Source organism: Centropristis striata, chromosome 21 (assembly GCF_030273125.1).
Source record: "Centropristis striata isolate RG_2023a ecotype Rhode Island chromosome 21, C.striata_1.0, whole genome shotgun sequence".
In the NCBI taxonomy this organism is placed as follows: domain Eukaryota; kingdom Metazoa; phylum Chordata; class Actinopteri; order Perciformes; family Serranidae; genus Centropristis; species Centropristis striata.
The window spans coordinates 20468398-20486499 of record NC_081537.1 but is presented as its reverse complement, the minus strand read 5'-3'; the positions used below and the strand labels follow the sequence as shown (position 1 = coordinate 20486499).

The 18102-nt window shown below is 37.9% G+C and overlaps 1 protein-coding gene across 1 annotated transcript; it reads left to right on the top strand.

Moving 5' to 3' along the window:
* Window positions 1–3577: 3577 nt before the first annotated feature.
* On the top strand, window positions 3578–11077 carry prph2a (peripherin 2a (retinal degeneration, slow)). The gene is made up of 3 exons (XM_059324978.1): window positions 3578–4550; window positions 6950–7196; window positions 10871–11077. The coding sequence occupies exons 1-3, from the start codon at window positions 3970–3972 to the stop codon at window positions 11075–11077; spliced, it is 1035 nt and encodes a 344-aa protein (XP_059180961.1). The 5' UTR covers window positions 3578–3969.
* The last annotated feature ends 7025 nt before the right edge of the window (window positions 11078–18102 follow it).

Below are 18102 nucleotides of genomic sequence, written 5' to 3'. Positions count from 1 at the left end.
TCACACTTGTATTCTTCTGTGCATGTTAATAGAACAAATTAAACTGAAGAGCTAAATGCAAAATTCAAAGAGAAAGATGACTTTACACAGAAGCAGCTCGACTCTGCAACAAACATGGATTGATGTGTTTGCAGTTTGCAGGATTTCTTTCAATCAGTCAAACTTTATTTGTATAGCACTTTTAATATAAAAGAAATGTAACACAAAGTGCTTCACATAAAAACGAAATAATAATAATAAAATAATATAAAAACAAGCAAACACCCTCTGCCCAACCCTAATTCCCCACCCTTGACCCTCCATCCCACCCATCCCATTATAAACAAAGCACAACAGAGGAAGCGCCGTCTCAGCATCCAGCAGTGAGGAAACACTGGAGGGAGGTTAGACAAAAGATAAGAGGTAAAATAAAATAAAAACAAAAGTAAATAATAATTACAATGAAAAGTTATAAAGCTAGGTAAAAAAAGATGAAAATTATTAAAAAGTAAAGCATGATAAAAAAATATAAATAGCAAATAAATAAAAGGGAAGATGTAACATTAAGATTCATGAACAGAAAAATATTTCAAAATAGTTCAAGTACTAGCCAAATTAAAAAGATAAGTTAAGTTTGCTCTTAAAAATATGTATTTAGTCCAATGTTAGTTTATTGTAGATTAGGGCTGCACAATTATTGAAATGGGAATGAACATATGGACAATATGGACGAGTGCAATATCCAAATCACAGGAAGGTGCAATATTTATTAAAGGCATAAAATTAATATATTAATAACTGGTCTGAAACCCTGAATTAAATTAAATTTTGTTGAGCTGCACAGATGTTTCAACAGACAAATCATTCACCTCCCACTTCAGAAAAAAAGTCTTGTTTTTCCATACCATCACACCATGAGAAATATAATATACATTTTCTACAAAAAAAAGATAATTACTTCTAATATTTTAAATCATATTGCAATATGAGACAAAATATTACAATTGTATATTTTTTTTCTAAATCGTGCAGCCCTTTTGTAGATGTATTAGTGTTCTTAGGGCTGCACCTAACAATTAATTTCATTATGGATTCATCTGATGTTTATGTGCTCAATTAATCAATCATCACGTCATATCTTCAAGTATATCTTCAAGTAAAGTAAAACAGAAAATCTCATTCTACATTTCAGAAACTTTTGCATTAAAAAATACTTTAAATATTAATTGACTATCAAAATAATTTGATTTTTTTTTTTTTTTTGTTGATTGACTAATGAGTTGACTATTGCAGTTCTAGTTGGCGTATGAGCTAATAAAGCAAAACATTGCAGAACAAAAATGCAAAATATTTCTATTAAGATTTATTTTTTCAACTAAAATGTACTGCACTCTTTGATAACATTTGTTAAAAGAAATATAAGGTATTGAAATAGTTTGAAGTCATGTTCATATGTTAATAAATTCATATTGGCTGACATACACTGTTGAGTTGCTTTGATTTTTTTTTTTTTTTTTGCAGTTTGTGGTGTTCTTGACTTGTGAAGCATTATACTGACAGGTGTTTCTGTTATTTGGTCCACCCCTTTTACATACATGAGGGTGGGCTGAATAAAAAAAGTGCACCTCGTAAATTAGCAACTATTTGTAGTTAGCTTAGGCTTCAACTGACAATAATTTTCTTTTCTTTTTTATTTATTTGCTAGTTATTTTTCTATTATTTTCTATTTCAAACGCAAAAACACAAATTAAATTGAAATTATTGTCCCATAAGACACAAAGAAATGCAGAAAATACTCTTTATTTAGAAGCTTGAAAAACGACCCGAATTCTAGTTAATCTGCTATCGAAATAGTTGCAGATGAATCCTCTGCTGACTCATTCATTGATTAACTGACTGATTGTTTCAGCAGGTTTTATTAACTCAAATCTTAAGATCATCCAGAAGCATAAGTCATTAATCGAGAAAGGAATATTTGCAAATAATATCAATCTCATTGTCCAACATTGGCGTTGCTCTCATTTCCAAACTCATTTCTGATTCATTCTCATTCTGACTCATTCGCACAGATTTCACCTCAGTTATGATCAGAGGCCGAATTTCCACATCAAAAAAAGTAGTTTAGTTGTCACTGGAACAAATATCGAAGCAGAACTGCTTTGCAAAACCGTTCTGCAAATGGAAAAGCTATTGTGGAAGAAATTCACATAAAAGTAGACCTTTTTAGACTAAGCTTCCTGCATTGAATTCAAAATGTAGAAATTGTTGTTCAAATGAATAGCCCAGCTGACTTATATGAGCCCTCCTGCAGTGGTGGTTTCACTTTAACGGTCTATTAAAGACAATCAGAAATTATAAAGGAAGGAAGTGTGAGTCAGGTGTTACAAAGCACCTTCACATTTTAAAGCACTTTTCTGTTTCCTTCTGGCTAGATTTCTGAAAGGAATGACCTGCACTATCATTAAAAACCTTTTAAAGCCTTTTAACCACCATAACTTTAAAGCACCCTCACACAATGGTTAAAAAAAAGAAAAAAAAAGAATCAGGCTCAGTTACAGTTGATTTGAATAAATGGGTTTAAATACAGAATGATTGATGAGACAATTATTAATTCAGAAAAACAGGGCAAATCATATCAGTGCCATAGTCTAATATTAATCATTCAAGCTTTTTAAAGTTTACAGGAATGGGACAGATGGATATGAGGCGTTGTATAGGCTATAATTCACTCTTTCCTCTCACATACACAAAAAATACCTCAGATACACAATTTTACCTCTCACGTTCACAATTACCTCTCACATACATAATTGTACCTCTTGTAATCTAATTATTGTGAATGTGAGAGGTATTTTTTGTGTATGTGAGAGGGAAGAATGAATTAAGGCCTGTACGGCTCCTCATAGATGGACAACCTGATTACATAAAGAATGAAAGGATTAAACAAACAAACAAACAAACAGTCGTGTTGCAGACTGCAGCGCTGCAGCTCTCATGTTCCGACACGGTGAAGTTTGAAGTGGAGGCCGTTCAGGGAAAGGCCTGGCGTTCGTCCATATCTGGCTCATGTTTGTGCCAAACGCAGCGTTGATTCTAACTGCCAAGATAGCAAGTGACAATAAGATAAAAGATAATTGAGAGCCTTTAATTGCATTTATCAGCTTGTAAGGGAAAGCTTTCCACAACTCATGCATATGTGTTTTATGCGTCCAATAAGTTCCCCAGTCCCACATTCAGTGATACTAGAGGGGCTGATGTGTGAGCTTTACAGCCCTTTTGTTTCTATGAATGGGTAACTGTGGCTTGACCCCATGACATCCGGTTTGAGTTGAACTTGTGGACCCCTACCTGTGAATGAGTATGTTCCATTATTAGCTCCACTTTCAGGTCCATGGTCTTTGTTGGGCCTCGGCTGATGGCTCTACAGCTCCTGCTGCGTTCGATCGAGGCAACCATCGTGACCACGTGAACGCTCAAACCAATTACGGCCCCTGGCAGCGGCTTACGATCAGGCTCATCTTGTGTAGAAGGATTTCTGATAATTGGATCAGGCTGCTTACAGGGGCTTAGCATGACGTACTGCAACTTTGAGTTTAATCATGAGGATCCTCGGCAATCCTCCACCTCTCTCTAGGAGAACGGACATCACGATTAGCCTCACCCGTTCGTTAAGGTGGAAAAACCGGTGAAAGTTGGCGGGAATAAACCCTTATGAATTTTAAAGTTTCTGTCACAATGGGAGAGGAGAAAGCTTTGAAGAAATAACACTGCACTGCTCCCGGGTCCTCCTGGGTTCTTCATCTCTGTTGTTTTGCTGTGGGATGGATTACAGGCTGAGCTGACTCTCCTGTCCTGTTGGACCAGCCAGAGGACACCCTGATCGCTCAGAGACCGGAGGGACAGCACGTTCAAGAACGTCTTGGAGCTCCTGCTGTTCTCGATCATTTGACTCTCTTCTTCTCGGGCAAGGACACATCCCCAGGTTGAACAATGGTTTTGATGTTGGTCAAGTTTGACCTGAAGAAGCGGGTGAAGCTCGCTCAGACGGTCTGGTTCATGTACTGGTTCGCCGTAATGGCCGGCGTGCTGGTTTTCAGCATGGGCCTGTTCTTTAAGATCGAGCTGCGAAAGCGCTCAGAACTTATGGACAACAACGAGAGCCACTTCTTGCCCAACGTGCTTATACTTATGGGTCTAATAGCCTGCGGCATCAACGCCTTTGGAGGCAAAGTCTGCTACGACTCCCTGGACCCTACCAAGTTTGTAAAGTGGAAGCCCATGTTGAAGAGCTTCTTGATGCTCTGCGTGGTGTTCAACGCGCTGCTGATTGTGACGGCCCTGCTGTGTTTCGTGATGAGGATCCCCCTGCAGTTCACCCTGGCCGAGGGGCTGCGGAACGGCATGAAGTACTACAAGGACACGGACACACCGGGGCGCTGCTACATGAAGAGGACCCTGGACCTGATGCAGATGGAGTTTCGCTGCTGCGGAAACGACAACTTCAGAGATTGGTTTGAGATTCAATGGGTTAGCAACCGTTACCTGGACTTCAGCGCGAAGGAAGTGAAAGAGTAAGTGACGAATCTAAATCCTCTCATTAATGTGTGATGTGGCAGTGAGATGATATTTAAGTGGTCTACACAAAGTTCAGTATAAGTGGATTTGAGGGTGAAGGTAGGTCAGAGCAGGTTCATTATTCACTTTCATCTACTGAGGATTACAATTACAGAAATGGCGACAGTAACGAGGACGTGACATCGCCGTCCATTGGAGGGCGGAAAAGGTTACTAGGCAGTTTTATGAGGGAGGGACTTGAGGAGGTGATTAGGTACAGAAAAAGACACACAAGGTCAAAAAGGCACGAGAGGGATTAAAAGCTTGTTCCATTGTTCCAGTCCAGTGATATGTCCACTCTTTGTGACAAGCTGCTCATATCTGCACTGACTTTTTCATGAAGCAGTTCCAGTTACTTTCTGAGGACAACAGTGTGAAGAGGACAGTTGTGAGCATAGGTACACAGTTAGTGTTTAATCTCAAGGATTACAGCGTCCATGTCCTTCAGGAATCAGTGTCCTCTCCAATCAACAGAAGACGTGGCAGCGCTCCAGGGACAGTGCTGCATAAAACAATAAGTCAGTTTATACACAGGATTTCACATAATAATAGTAAATTATGTAGCAACTTTCATATCACAAAATGCAGCTCAAAGTGATTAATATTTATATGATAAGAAACAATTATAAGGATATCGAAAATATAAAAAGAGAAAAAAATAGCATGCAAGCAGGCAAAACTTTATTTATATAGCATAATTAATATCAAGTGGGATTACACAATGTGCTGCATAACAGTATGTAGATAGTGTAAAGATAAAACTTTAAACATAAGCAAATGCAATTAAAACACATAATAATAATAATTGTCTATTATTATTATTATACATGTGTTAAAACATAAAGAAATAGGATTAAAAAATAATTATTCAACAAAACAACAATAATAATAAGAAATTATACAGAGGGAAAATAATAATTTAAAAAAATTGAGACAAGTGAATTAAAACAAAAAAATTAAGATAACATTTTTTTTAACATTTAATCAATAAGAATGATGAGATAAGAAGAATTAAATCAAATGAAATAGAAATCAGGATATAAATAGGATACTATTAGTGGTTTTAAGATATAAAAACTGTAGAACAAGTATGAAAATATTAAAGACATATCAAATAATTTACAACAACATCATAAAAAAAAGGTTTGACCTGTTTCAACTTTCATCAGAAGTTTGGCTTATTTGTGATGGAAGTTTGTTGCAACAAAAGCTGCTTCAAAATCCTTTATTGTAAGTGATCTTTGGTGCATTGAGCCAGAGGGGGCCACAGGAAATGTTTTGAAACATACTTAGACACCTCATCCTCCAAGCTTCACTTCTGCCTGTACCGTTTTTTATCTAGGACGTTATTTTTTGTTATCGGTTTGTTGATATTCGTAGAAATCACTGATCCACATCGTACCTTCTCAGGTCTCACTGATCCGATCATACTTGTCTTTCCATTGACCTACTACCATCACTCAGAGCTGACAAGATTTGGGTCAAGCTCTTTAAGTGAAATTTACTTTCTTACCTCCACCAAGGCGGTTATTTTATCAGTTTGTTTGTCTGTTTTTCAGCAGGATCAGAAAAAACTACTGGCTCGATTTTCTTGAAACTTGTTGGAAGAGAAGACAGAGAGAGAGAGAAGACAAAATTATGGAGCGATACACAAATTATTATTATTTTTATAACTTCGCAATATATAATCTTGCGTTAGCAAGAATCTGTGCTCTCTGAGTGCATTTCTAGTTCACTGTAGTCTACATTTAGAGTTTTTATAACTGAATTTGTCTTTTTATTATGATGTCATTTTTAAATTTCTCCCTAAATTATCTGCAAATACAATTAAGACATCTTCTCTGTATTGGACATGCAAATACACCTTTTTTTCAGGCCCTAATTCTACTTTAATGTGCCAATGAGGTTGATGTAGGCCCACAAAATGGTAATGTTATCAATAAGCATAATCAGTTATCTTTTAATGCAGTGCTTTACTGCAAACTGACTAATGATTATTGGTTCTTGACTGACATTTGTTCGGCAGTAACTGTGTTGCTCAGGCTTAAAAGAACAACATTTAACACAATAAAAGCAATACAAACCATAAAATGAGCTCTGCAATAATGCTGTTTGCAAGACTGTGTCCTGTTGTATTGCATTTTTTTTTCAAACTATGGCCTCAAAATCAAGCTATTTGCAGTATTTGATTAAATTTGGCTTTAATCAGTAACTGAACAGATAAAATAAATAAACCCTCTGGTGTCATAGCAAGTTCAAGTGATTTCAGCCCACAAAATATAGTTCCTGAGCTTTAATCTCACCTCACTTTCACCCCTTGCCCATCCTAATGTGACACTTTTCTTCATCCTCTTAGCCGCATTGGGAGCAACGTGGACGGCCAGTATCTGATGGATGGAGTCCCGTTCAGCTGCTGTAACCCCAGCTCCCCCAGACCCTGCATCCAGGGCCAGATGACCAACAACTCTGCCCACTACAGCTACGACCACTACACAGAGGAGCTCAACGTGTGGAGGCGTGGCTGCCGTGACGCCCTGCTGTCCTACTACGGAGGGTTGATGAACACCATCGGAGCCCTGGTGGTGCTGGTCACTATGCTGGAGGTCAGAGCTGGCGATGCATCAACACAAATATTCATATCGATCACCAAAATAATGTCATCATGTTTCATTTATTGTGTTGGAGACAATCCTGTTGCACTTTAATGATGTTGGGGAAGAAACAGATGTGCATTTGTCAAACCAACCAGTTATTCTTCACCCCTTAAGTCTTTTCTGTTGTAAAACCAAAAAAAAATACTGTTTGAATGCACATATTATAAAGCATTAATCTCACATTGACAAACAAGTTTTCCAGAGCAGCATTCTTACTGTAAGCCTACCATTGGTGAAGCCAGAATTGCCCTTAACCTGCATTCTTTCTAATAGCCAGCAGGGGGCGACTCCACTGGTTGCAAAAATAAGTCAGATTGTATCAAAGTCTATGAGAAAATGACTCTACTTCTCACCTGATTTGTTACTTCATTATGCATTTTCCTGGTGAGTTTATGGTCCAAATCCTCAGTTTTAAGTCCTCTTCAATACAGCATGATGTTCATTTTGTAAATTATGATCCCATTTAGAGTAAAATGGATGATAAAGTTGGGTGTGATTTTGGGTGTGGCTACCTTGTTAACAAGTCGATACCGCAGCGAACTGTCAATCCGGATTTATGCTTAGAAATGCGCATTAATGGCACTGTGTACAGTTTAATAGCCTCTGAGTTGTTTTTAAGTGTTGGCCGTATTTTCTTTCTCATGAAAGTTAATTGTAACATTTTGGTTGCCAGTCTTAAAAGACACTCCAATATGGTCTCTGGCTGTCAACAAAGTGAGACGGTGACAGCCACAATGGCAGTGCTTCAAAATGGAACCAGTGGGCAAAATCATGGTGGCGTCATCCATTTCTTTTATTTAGTCTGTGATGGTAGTGGGTGTTTCTTTCCTTTAATGTCAACCAATCCATGTTTTCAAGCAGTATCTTTGAGAAAAGACCTTTAGGATGCAGACTAACTGGTTGGTTTGGTAAAAACATGTCTGTTTTTTCTTCCACACCCCCATAAAAATACCTATACCCTTTTCAATGTGACCATACAACACTCCCAGTGAAACTTTCCATTATCCACCAACTAACCATTACTTAAAAATGAAATGTGGCCCTTAAAGACGTATAATACACATACAAATACTCTGAACAACCTCACATTCTTCCTACATACTGAATATATCACAGAAAAGTTAATTATAAGTGTATATATGTTGGAGGTTTCAGGTTTCCTTTTGACTCAGAGTTTCAAGTTGTTGCTAAGTTTCATATTGGACCATGGTTGGTTTTTCAAACTATTTGTTGTGTATCAAACGCACACAATTTAAACTCAACTTTAATGTGATCACAGAGAAACTTTCCTCCTTCAGCACATGAAAGTAAAAAGCAGCCTCATACACCCAAAGAGAACTAACAATAAACATTTTTAAGTGGAGTTGGACTTTGATGATTCAATCAATTGTTCAGCTGTTTTCCAGTGAATGCACTCATGGTTCAGGAGTCAGGTGAGGACTTGGTGATGGTGATGGCGAGCAGTGAGGTGAATAAACATGTGAAGGCTTTGAGCCATTACGTCGTCCATCCAGCACCTCCTTCCTTTCCTCTCACACCAACCACACTTTCTGCCTCTCTTTCCTAAACAACTCTATCCTCTTTACCACTGTGAGGTTACCCTGCACCACCTTTGGCATGTACACACATGCAGCTTACCTGCAACATCTCACCTGTTACTTTTTACTGAGATGGTAATCCTCTAGCAGCCAAATGGCATCTCGCCTCTCCTCAACTCTCCCTTGAGCCTCCACTACAACATCTGCTGTTTTTGTTTTTGTTGTTGTTGTTGTTGTTGTTAAGGTCCAAGAATCTGGGCGCCATCGTGCAGAACATGTGCAGATAAATCTCTCTGTGATACTCAGCCAGTCCCTCCATCACCTCAGGCAGACAGACAGATAACACCTCTGTCCCAGAAATCCAGCAGACAAAACCCTTGCCCTAAAAACTTGGATGTAGGCTGGATTTAAGAGTAGTTATGCAAGAGTCTCCGCGCTGACACGCATAGTTGGTTCAGAGATGGAGTAATGGGTTAATCTAAGGGACGGGACGAGGACAGACCCACTTCCTGCAGCTCGAGCTCTCAATCTGATCTGAAGCCAAGTCTTAAATCACTTCTTAACGTTTCTAACGATAGAGTCGACCACCAGGCTGTAGATTACACCAAGAATTCTCTGGTAAATAGATTCATTTGATACATTTTTATTTCATCAACACTCAAACAATGCATATATCACACTAGAGCTGCAGTTGTGAGTTTTCTTTTTATTATTATTTATTTATTTTGTTCCTTTCATGAAGGTGGACAACAAAATGTGTACAGAGACACACTCTATACCTTCATGATTGGAAAGGAGCAGCAAGAAGAAAATATTTCTTATATGAGTCGACTAATTGATGGACATAAAAATTTGTGTCAATAATTTTTTGTAATTCTTAAGCAAAATGCGGTTTTCAGCCTCTCAAATATGGAGAATTCCTGCTTTTCTCTGTTTTATATCATATTAAAATGAATATATTTGTGTTTTGGACTAACAAAACAAGACATTTATAGACAATAATAGCATATTAATCAGTAGTTAATATAATTGTTTGCAGCCTTACACCTCACATACATTACAACATGGACAGAAACATCTACATATACATTATTATGTGATGTGTTTTTTTAAAATTAAAATGCATCAAAACAGAAATCCCATAACTTCTGTTTTCTTTGTCCTTTCGTTGATGTATGTACATTTTGTCATCTAAATATCTTAGAAATGATTTTTCTTCAGGTGATTTTGTTTTTTAAAATCAGTGCAATGTGACAAAAATATGAAAAGGTGGCAAAAAATTAAAGGATATTCAAAAAAGTTCACACTTCTAGAAAATAGTGAAAAAAAGTGTCATCAAATGTCCAACAGTCCAAAATCCAAACATATTAAATTTACTATAATGTAAGCATTAAATTATCACAATTAAGAAGCTGGAAGTAGAATATGTAATAATATATGTAATATATAAACGACTGAGTGATTAAAAAAAATTGTCAATTCATTTTCTGCAGTTCGATGTATTGACTAATCTTTGCATTATGTAATCTTTTCCTCATCAATTCAGAAGAACTGAGAATTTAAGCAAAAAAAACGGTTGCTTAATCTTTAACATGATTCTCTAACTGCAGAATTCTGAGGTAGTTATCTCATTCATTCTAAAAAACATAGCCATATTTTTTTCTCCGAAGGTAATAATCAAGTTAATTTAGAAAAAAGAAGAGCAGATTTTTTTTACCCATAAAATTGTTGATTCATTAATTCAGGAAAAAAAATGCAGAACTTTTTCCAAGACAACTTTTCTCAGAATTTGTTTCAGAAAAACAGGCAGTTTTATTTTCTCAAGTGAATGTATAACGCTTCCGTAGATAATAAACACTTATATCTACTTTTCCTTTACAAACGCTATTTTTTGTTTCTTATGTACAACATTTTATGAATTTTGACCTTTAACAACATAAACAAGTAAACACTTTGGTGGCTTCTGGAGTTTCTCCTTCTGCTTTTGTGCATTAAGACTCCAAAACATGTTTCCAGAGATCGTCCAGACCAGAAGATGATTCTTAGGGTTCAGTTTTATCTCATGTGTGTCCCTTTCTGTTGCAGGCTGCTGTGACCGTCGGCCTGCAGTACGTCAACAGCTCCCTGTCCACCCTTGCGAACCCCGAGGACCCGGAGAGCGAGAGCGAGGGCTGGATCCTGGAGAAGACGGTGAAGGAGACGTTCACTGACATCATGGCCAACATGAAGGCCATGGGCAAAGGCAGTAAGGTGGAGGAGGGGGGCGAGGCAGCGGTTGCCACGGTGAGCTGAGCTAACCCCTCCTGCAAAAACTGACACCACTCCCACCTGAAGAGGAGAGGAAGGGGACGTGTGAGATTACTATGTTTTTCTACCAACATTTATCATGTAGACACAACCACAAACAATTAATTCGAACTTGTTTTAAATGGACTCCTTTCAAACGGACTCCCATAAATAATTATAAACTGCATATTCATACATAGAGAGAGATAATGTGTAGGGTGAGTTGTGTTACGGTTTTTAAAAGTGGTTTTTCCCCCAACCAAGCAAACCCATCTCAGGCTCCAACTTTGCTCCACAACATACTTTTAAAAGAGATTTAAATGTGATATGTATTGATTAATGTCAGATGCTTTGCAATCACAGGTAAATGTTTAATTTGTCCGTTGTATTGATAGTTTGGCGGGGATGGTGGTTGCTATGCAATCCCCCCTCTCATGGAAGCCAGAGGTGCAGATGGAAGATATTGACAGCCCCAAAAAACACAGTGTTTTATTTTTGTTAACCTGTCTATAGTAGTTTGGCATGTAGCTGACACTTTATATAGACAAAAGAAACAAATTAATCCCCCACTTGGCTCTTTTTATACTCCAGTCCTCCAATGAAGACTGGATAAGCTCCTGAGATGGAGTAAAATTATGAATTGAGTGAATTGGTATGAAATATGCATGAATGTTGGTCGAAGAGTGAGGCATGGGAACTGGGATGTGAGCCCTGTAGAGAGGCAGGGCCGACTCCAAACCTGTGGAGGACGACTGAAATTGGCAGCTAAATGTTGGCTCCTGACCCCTGTACTGTAATCTCAGATCCTCCTTGGTGTTTCCCTTGTGCATTCAGTACCTGTATATTGACACACGTGTATGTATATTCTAACATCTGGGTTGCTGTCTTTGTACATAGTGTAGAAACGATGACAAAATTTAACTTTTTTAAAAAAATAATGTAATTATAAGCTAAATCTTTTATTTAAACCTATGTAAAGTTTTTCCATTTGTGTAGAAAGAAATTTACGCTGATTGTATAAACAAATAAAGGATTTTAGAGATGTGATTCGACAGGGAAATAAGAAATTGTCTTGACCTTGAGTTGCACAGATCAAGAGGCGGGGCGTGCTGTGAGTGCCGCAGGGTTCCTGATTAAGTCAATAGGATGAGGGCAATTATGGCATTACTGCTTTCACATGGACATCGGATGACTCTTCACATGTCAAATGAACGGAGGAAGGGGGGTTACACCAGCTGCATTTACAAACAAAATAGTGCATGTGACCTTTCAGGGTGAAATCTTCTCTGGAGTTTCATTGATTTCATGCATTTGTGCCTTGAATCGGCTCCAAAATGAGCTTCTGAGGATGCAGGTAACAAATCCCTTGATCCATTCATCCTATATGTTGATAAAAAGCAAGCATCGAGGTACTGTTTATCCCGAAACACAGTCCACTATCTGATCTGAAATCCACATATCTGTGAAATCAGAGGCAGTGTGGTTTAGTTTGAGCAGATGGGGGGGCTGTGAAGAGTCAGCAGGAACGGTAAAGAGGCCAACTCTGCGCGGTATTTTTGTTGGACCAAAGCACATAACCAGCGCTGAGTAGATAAGAGGCCTAATCGGCTTTAGATTAGCATGAGCCCCTCAGCCAGGTGAGCAGGTGATGTCCTGCTGCAGGACTCACGTCACGGAGACAGAGACAGAGATAGAAACGCAAACAGGAGAAAGTAGTGATCTGACTGGGGTGAAAATGTATTCAAACCCCTTACCATTTTTAGATGGATGAGGGTGGGAGATGGGATGTTCAGCGACAGATGGCAGGTCAACAGTAAATGCCACATAGAAGTGATGGACACCATCTGAAAGCTGGGAACCTGAAGATTAATTTCAGGTACAGCTCAGCACTGTGTCAAGTCGTTATAGTCTTAAATCTGGAAAATGACAAGTCATTGTGAAAGTGAAAGGGCTGAGAACATTATTATAGAGGTAATAGATGACTATTCCCGTTCTCAATTATGTTATAAAGTTATTGCAAGAATTTTGGAGTTTGATGCACAGACTAGGTGCCAAATTTTTAGATTTAATAGAAATATATATTTTTTTAAATCCCTCCAAAATACCACATTAACACACCAAGACTTGGGGGAACTGCATAGAAAAATTGGTGCTATGATTAAGTATCAATTACTTTTGACATTTTGGATATTTCTTAAAAAACAAACAAAAACAAACAAACAGAGAGCTCTGGACGTCACGTGACTTGTTTTAGACTTGTTTTTAATTTGGATAATGAGTCGAAAGAAGTGCTTGAACATTTAGAAAAGAACAGGTAATTTGAAGCAGATTTAGGATTTGTCACATTAAATTTAAACCGTTCACTATCTATTATTGGGAAACATCCAAACAGTCAGTGTCAGGAGGAGGAAAACAGTGGAGGATGTCCTGATGCCATGCAGAGGGTAAGTAGTATGAGTGGTGACACGGTGGTGGTAGAATATTTTTTAAAGCAATTGGACTGGTTATCGGGATAAAATATTGATGTAGGGGGGGCGACTAAATCCAGAAGGAGGTGTAATGCAACTTGATAGGGTGCCGACTGCGTTAAACCAAGAAGGATGCCATTTTGGCAGGAAAAGTGAGCAAAATAAATGACACTGGTGTTACCGTTTAACTGGGGACCATGTTAACTGACGACATTCAGCCAGCGGTTGAAAAGAGGAAGAAAATACATAGCTGCCCTCTTTGTTTATCTTTTCCTTACAGTGTCATCATTAATCTTTGATCTTTGTGGTCTTGTTTGAATATGCCTGTATGACACAGATGAGCTAATCAGCCGTTTTAAACATAAAAAGGTAAAAAACCAACAACAACACTGTTTTCAACAGTTGTCTTAACTATGTAAGCCACATCTGGCTGAAAGTCACCACTTAACTGGGTCACTAATAGAACCATAACACCTGTGATAATGTCAAGACGTCAGAGTTCACTGCGAACTTTTAGTCAAAGAACAATAATTGCAAAACTTGTTGGATAAAACATTAAGGAGCCCTATAATAGCCCCAGGGTGATTTTAACAAGTCCTGAAACAGCCAGAAGGGATATATTCCAGACCTATGTCACGGATTAACAAGTGACCATGTTATCTCGAGACTTTTAGCTAAATGTGATTGCTGAATAAGACAGCTGTTGTTTTACCTTTTTAAGTTCGGAAGCACTGAATAGCCTATCTGCAACCCCAAAGATCAAAGATTAAGTTTGACATTGTATTGTATTTGATTGTATTAAAAATAAATCTGAATTAAAGCTCAGCCTATGTACTTTCTTCCTGTTTTCGAGGGCTGGCTGAAAGTCGCCAGTTAACATGGTCACCAGTTAAATCATAACACCTGCAGTAACCAAACATCTACTATTAGCCGTTATCTGCTGTAAGTGAAGATGACGTGGCTATTAGCTGATCAACTTCCTCTCACCCTGCTTTGGAGAGTCTTCAAAATTCTGCAATAGCCTGGAGGGGTCTAGATGGACCAGATCTGGACTTGAAATGTGATTCAACTTTGGAGTCACCGACTAAAAATGGCTTCGTCCTCACTGAAAGGTATATTTAGTTAGCGTTAGCACTAGCATTGGGTAGTGTAGGCAGTGTAGGAACCACCTTAAACATGGAATTATACCTTTATAAAAAACAGCAGTTAACACTTTAATTTCTTTCAGTAATAATTTACAAAGCTTAACGGTTAAATGACAGCAGAAGCTATGACAGGGAAAGATGGCGTTGTGTGAGTAAATGTTATATTGTACTAACTTCACAGACTTTGTTTTACCTGATATAAAGTGGTGGCAACACGACCAGGATCCGCTGCTTTTGTCTTTCAATGGCTCTGTTTTGTTCTGTTTGCTTCTACCCTGTTTCATTAGCATTTTGCAGTCTTTCAAGATGTTTAAGCTGTTATTTTTATGTCAAAATAACTTTTACTGTGTGACAAAACATCCTCTCAACTACTATCAGAGCTACTTTTGCTTGATAGTAACACATCTGTAGCAGAAACAACCTTTTTAATACATAAGTAACAACAAAAAAAACCTTCATTCTATGCTCTTTCCAAACTGTCTCTCTCACAAAAATACTGTAGCTTCTCCCACAGAGCAAACAGCTGTTAACTGTCCTGTAAGAGACACAAACAAGCTGCAGACAGCATCCTGTGTGTCTTCTGTCTTCTGCTGCTCTCTGTTGGTGACTGCAGGTAACAAACTGAGATAAAACCTCACTGACTGTGTCTGAATCTAATCCATTAAAGATCTCCAGCAGTAATCTCACATGTAGTCAGGATCATACTGATCCATTTCCTTTCTATGACAGTCTGATATATGATTTCACCAGCTGTCCCACATATTTTCTTGCAGCAAACTTTTAACCTGAACTTCTGCTCAGTTGTGATTTATTTTGGCTTCATATTTTTTCATAACTTACAATTTCTCATTGACAAATGTGCTGACATGCATCACTTTGGGCCTGTCACTCTGACAGGTTTCAGTTACATTAAAAGTCCACAAGAGGGTGTCTTTCTACCAGTGATAATATACCAGAAGTGGCAACTCCAGTGCTGGAAAATGCTGGAAAATCTTAGAGATAAAGAGAGAATGCATTACTTCCTACTTCCTTTAAATTATGCTAATTAAAAGGAAATTTATTTAAAACAATTTCAATTAACTCTCTTTATATATAATGATATAAACACCTTAATTAGACCCATTTTACTGACATTAATAATGGTAAAAAAAACCTCACTTTCAGCAGTAAATTCCTCACTCCTTTTCTCCTTTTTGGAGAAAACAAAATAGCTGGGGATTATAATCATTTTCACCATTGATTGTTGAGTGATGTTAACTTTGTTGACTAATCATTGAATTGTTTAGGGTATAAATGTGGCCAGATTATCAGACATGCAGACATGCAAAAGGCCTCACCACATCTCTTAGGAGAAAGACACACAGACTTACTAGTTGTTTTAAGTTGTCTCTAGTTGTGTCTCCTCTTTGTAGTTGTTATGCATCTTGTGTTTTTGTGTCTCTTTGTGGTAGTTTTGTGTGTCTTTTTGTTTGCATCTTTTTGAGTTCATTCTGGTTCTCTTTGGGGTCATTTTGTGACTTTTTAGAGGTCATTTTGTACTCGTTTAGACACATGGACTTGATATTTGTTATTCCTCTTTTTGTAGTTTTGTGTCTTCTGTAGTTTTTAAGCATCTTCTTGTGGTTTTGTGTCCCTTTTATAGTCATTCTATGTCTCTTTGTGGTAATTTTGTAGTCATTTGGTGACTCTCTCAGGTCATTTTGTAGTCGTTTGGACACTTGGGCACCAAGACTTAGTATTTGTTTTTTCCTCTTTTTATTGTTTTATGTCTCTTTGTAGTTTTATGCATCTTATTGGTGTCTTTGTGGTAGTTTTGTGTGTCTTCTGTAGTCATTTGGTGTCTCTTTGAGGTTATTTTGTTGTTTTGTGTCTCTTTGAGGTAATTTTGTGTGTTTTTCCTTCGTAGATCATGTATATAAATATTGTTTTTTATTTGCTTTGTTTGTTGCTTGCTTGATTCTGTTTTTTGATGAGTAATAATCTTTTTATTTTATTTACTTAATTAGGGGAGTACTCTGAATAAGCCTTTCAGTATTATTTATTGTGTAGGGCTGCCTTCTTTGTGGAGAACCTCAATTTTACAGATCTGACAATTAAATTCCCTATTAAATTAATTGAATCAATTAGTTGACATAATCGTTAAAGTGTTAGTTGATTTAGGATTTCTTAAGGCGAGGACAGTCCTGTATAAGGTCTTTGTATCCGCATTCATGTGCAAATAAACATAACTAAACTAATTATGCTCAAAGGAGCTGCATGATGAGTATATGCAACATTTGAAGTATTTATTAATGATTTAAAGTGCTAATGAACAGGTGTGACATCTCTGTGGTGACATGCTCTAAATTTAACTGGGGTTACAGGTTGACCTTGAGGTTTCAGCCACAGGTCAGGGGCAGTACAACATATCTCACTCACTTCACTATGGGCTGAATAAATATGGCAGACAGAAAGAAAAGCAGAGGCAGAGGCAGAGAGAGAGAGAGAGAGGCCCGTGACTGGTAGATGTGTGGCCTGCTCAGAGGGGCATTGTTGGAGCTATGAGAGGACAATGCACTGCCCCCGCCCTGAATACTCGCCATACCAGCTGACCAGCCATTACCAACACTGCCGCTACCCCGTTACAATTCCTGCTGCTCACACACAGACACACACACACACAGACACACACACACACACACACAGACACACACATTACATCCCACCCATCCTCAATCATAAGTTTAGTCTTACAAGGCAAAACACACTGTGTGTATAACAGTGAACAGAGGAGAGAAACCAGGTGGGAGGCCACAGCGCCTGACAAAAGGCTTAAGTGAAGGCATGCATGGGCACACATGCTGTCTCGCCTCAATGTGTGTGTGAGTGTGTGTGTGTGTGTGTGTGTGTGTGTGTGTGTGTGTGCACATGTGTGTGATTTACAGCGAGTTAAGTTTAGCCACTAGCACCTATCTGTTCCTTCAGCAATAACATTTCTCTTGCAGCCACCCAGAGAGAAGCAACGCACACATCACACCTTCCTATTATTTCAGGATCCTTGACAAAAGTCCTCAAAGTGGAGGGTGTGAAATGAACAGGAGAGGGGGGTTTCATGTTGCATGAGAGGCAGCGAGTGGAAGAAGTATTCACAAAGTTTACTAATGTTTAAGTAGCAATACCACACTGTAAAATCACTCCATCACAAGCACAAGTCTTGTATTTTAATTCTAAATCAAAAGCACAAAACTATCAGCAAAATGTACCCAACGTGCCATGATTATTGATACATGAACATAAACTTCAGTGTGGTCAAGGTGATTATAACGGCTCCATATGCTGGCAGATAGTTTAATCTACTTAACAGTTAGTTGAATACTTGATAAGTCAATAAAAAGAAGATTAATCAGCAACTATTTTGCTAATCAATTAACAGCTTTTG

Coding starts and splice junctions, on each gene's coding strand:
- prph2a (XM_059324978.1), top strand. CDS start 3,970: ATGGTTTTGATGTTGGTCAAGTTTGACCTGAAGAAGCGGGTGAAGCTC. Junction 4,551..6,949: donor AGCGCGAAGGAAGTGAAAGA/GTAAGTGACGAA, acceptor TCATCCTCTTAG/CCGCATTGGGAGCAACGTGG. Junction 7,197..10,870: donor TGCTGGTCACTATGCTGGAG/GTCAGAGCTGGC, acceptor TTTCTGTTGCAG/GCTGCTGTGACCGTCGGCCT.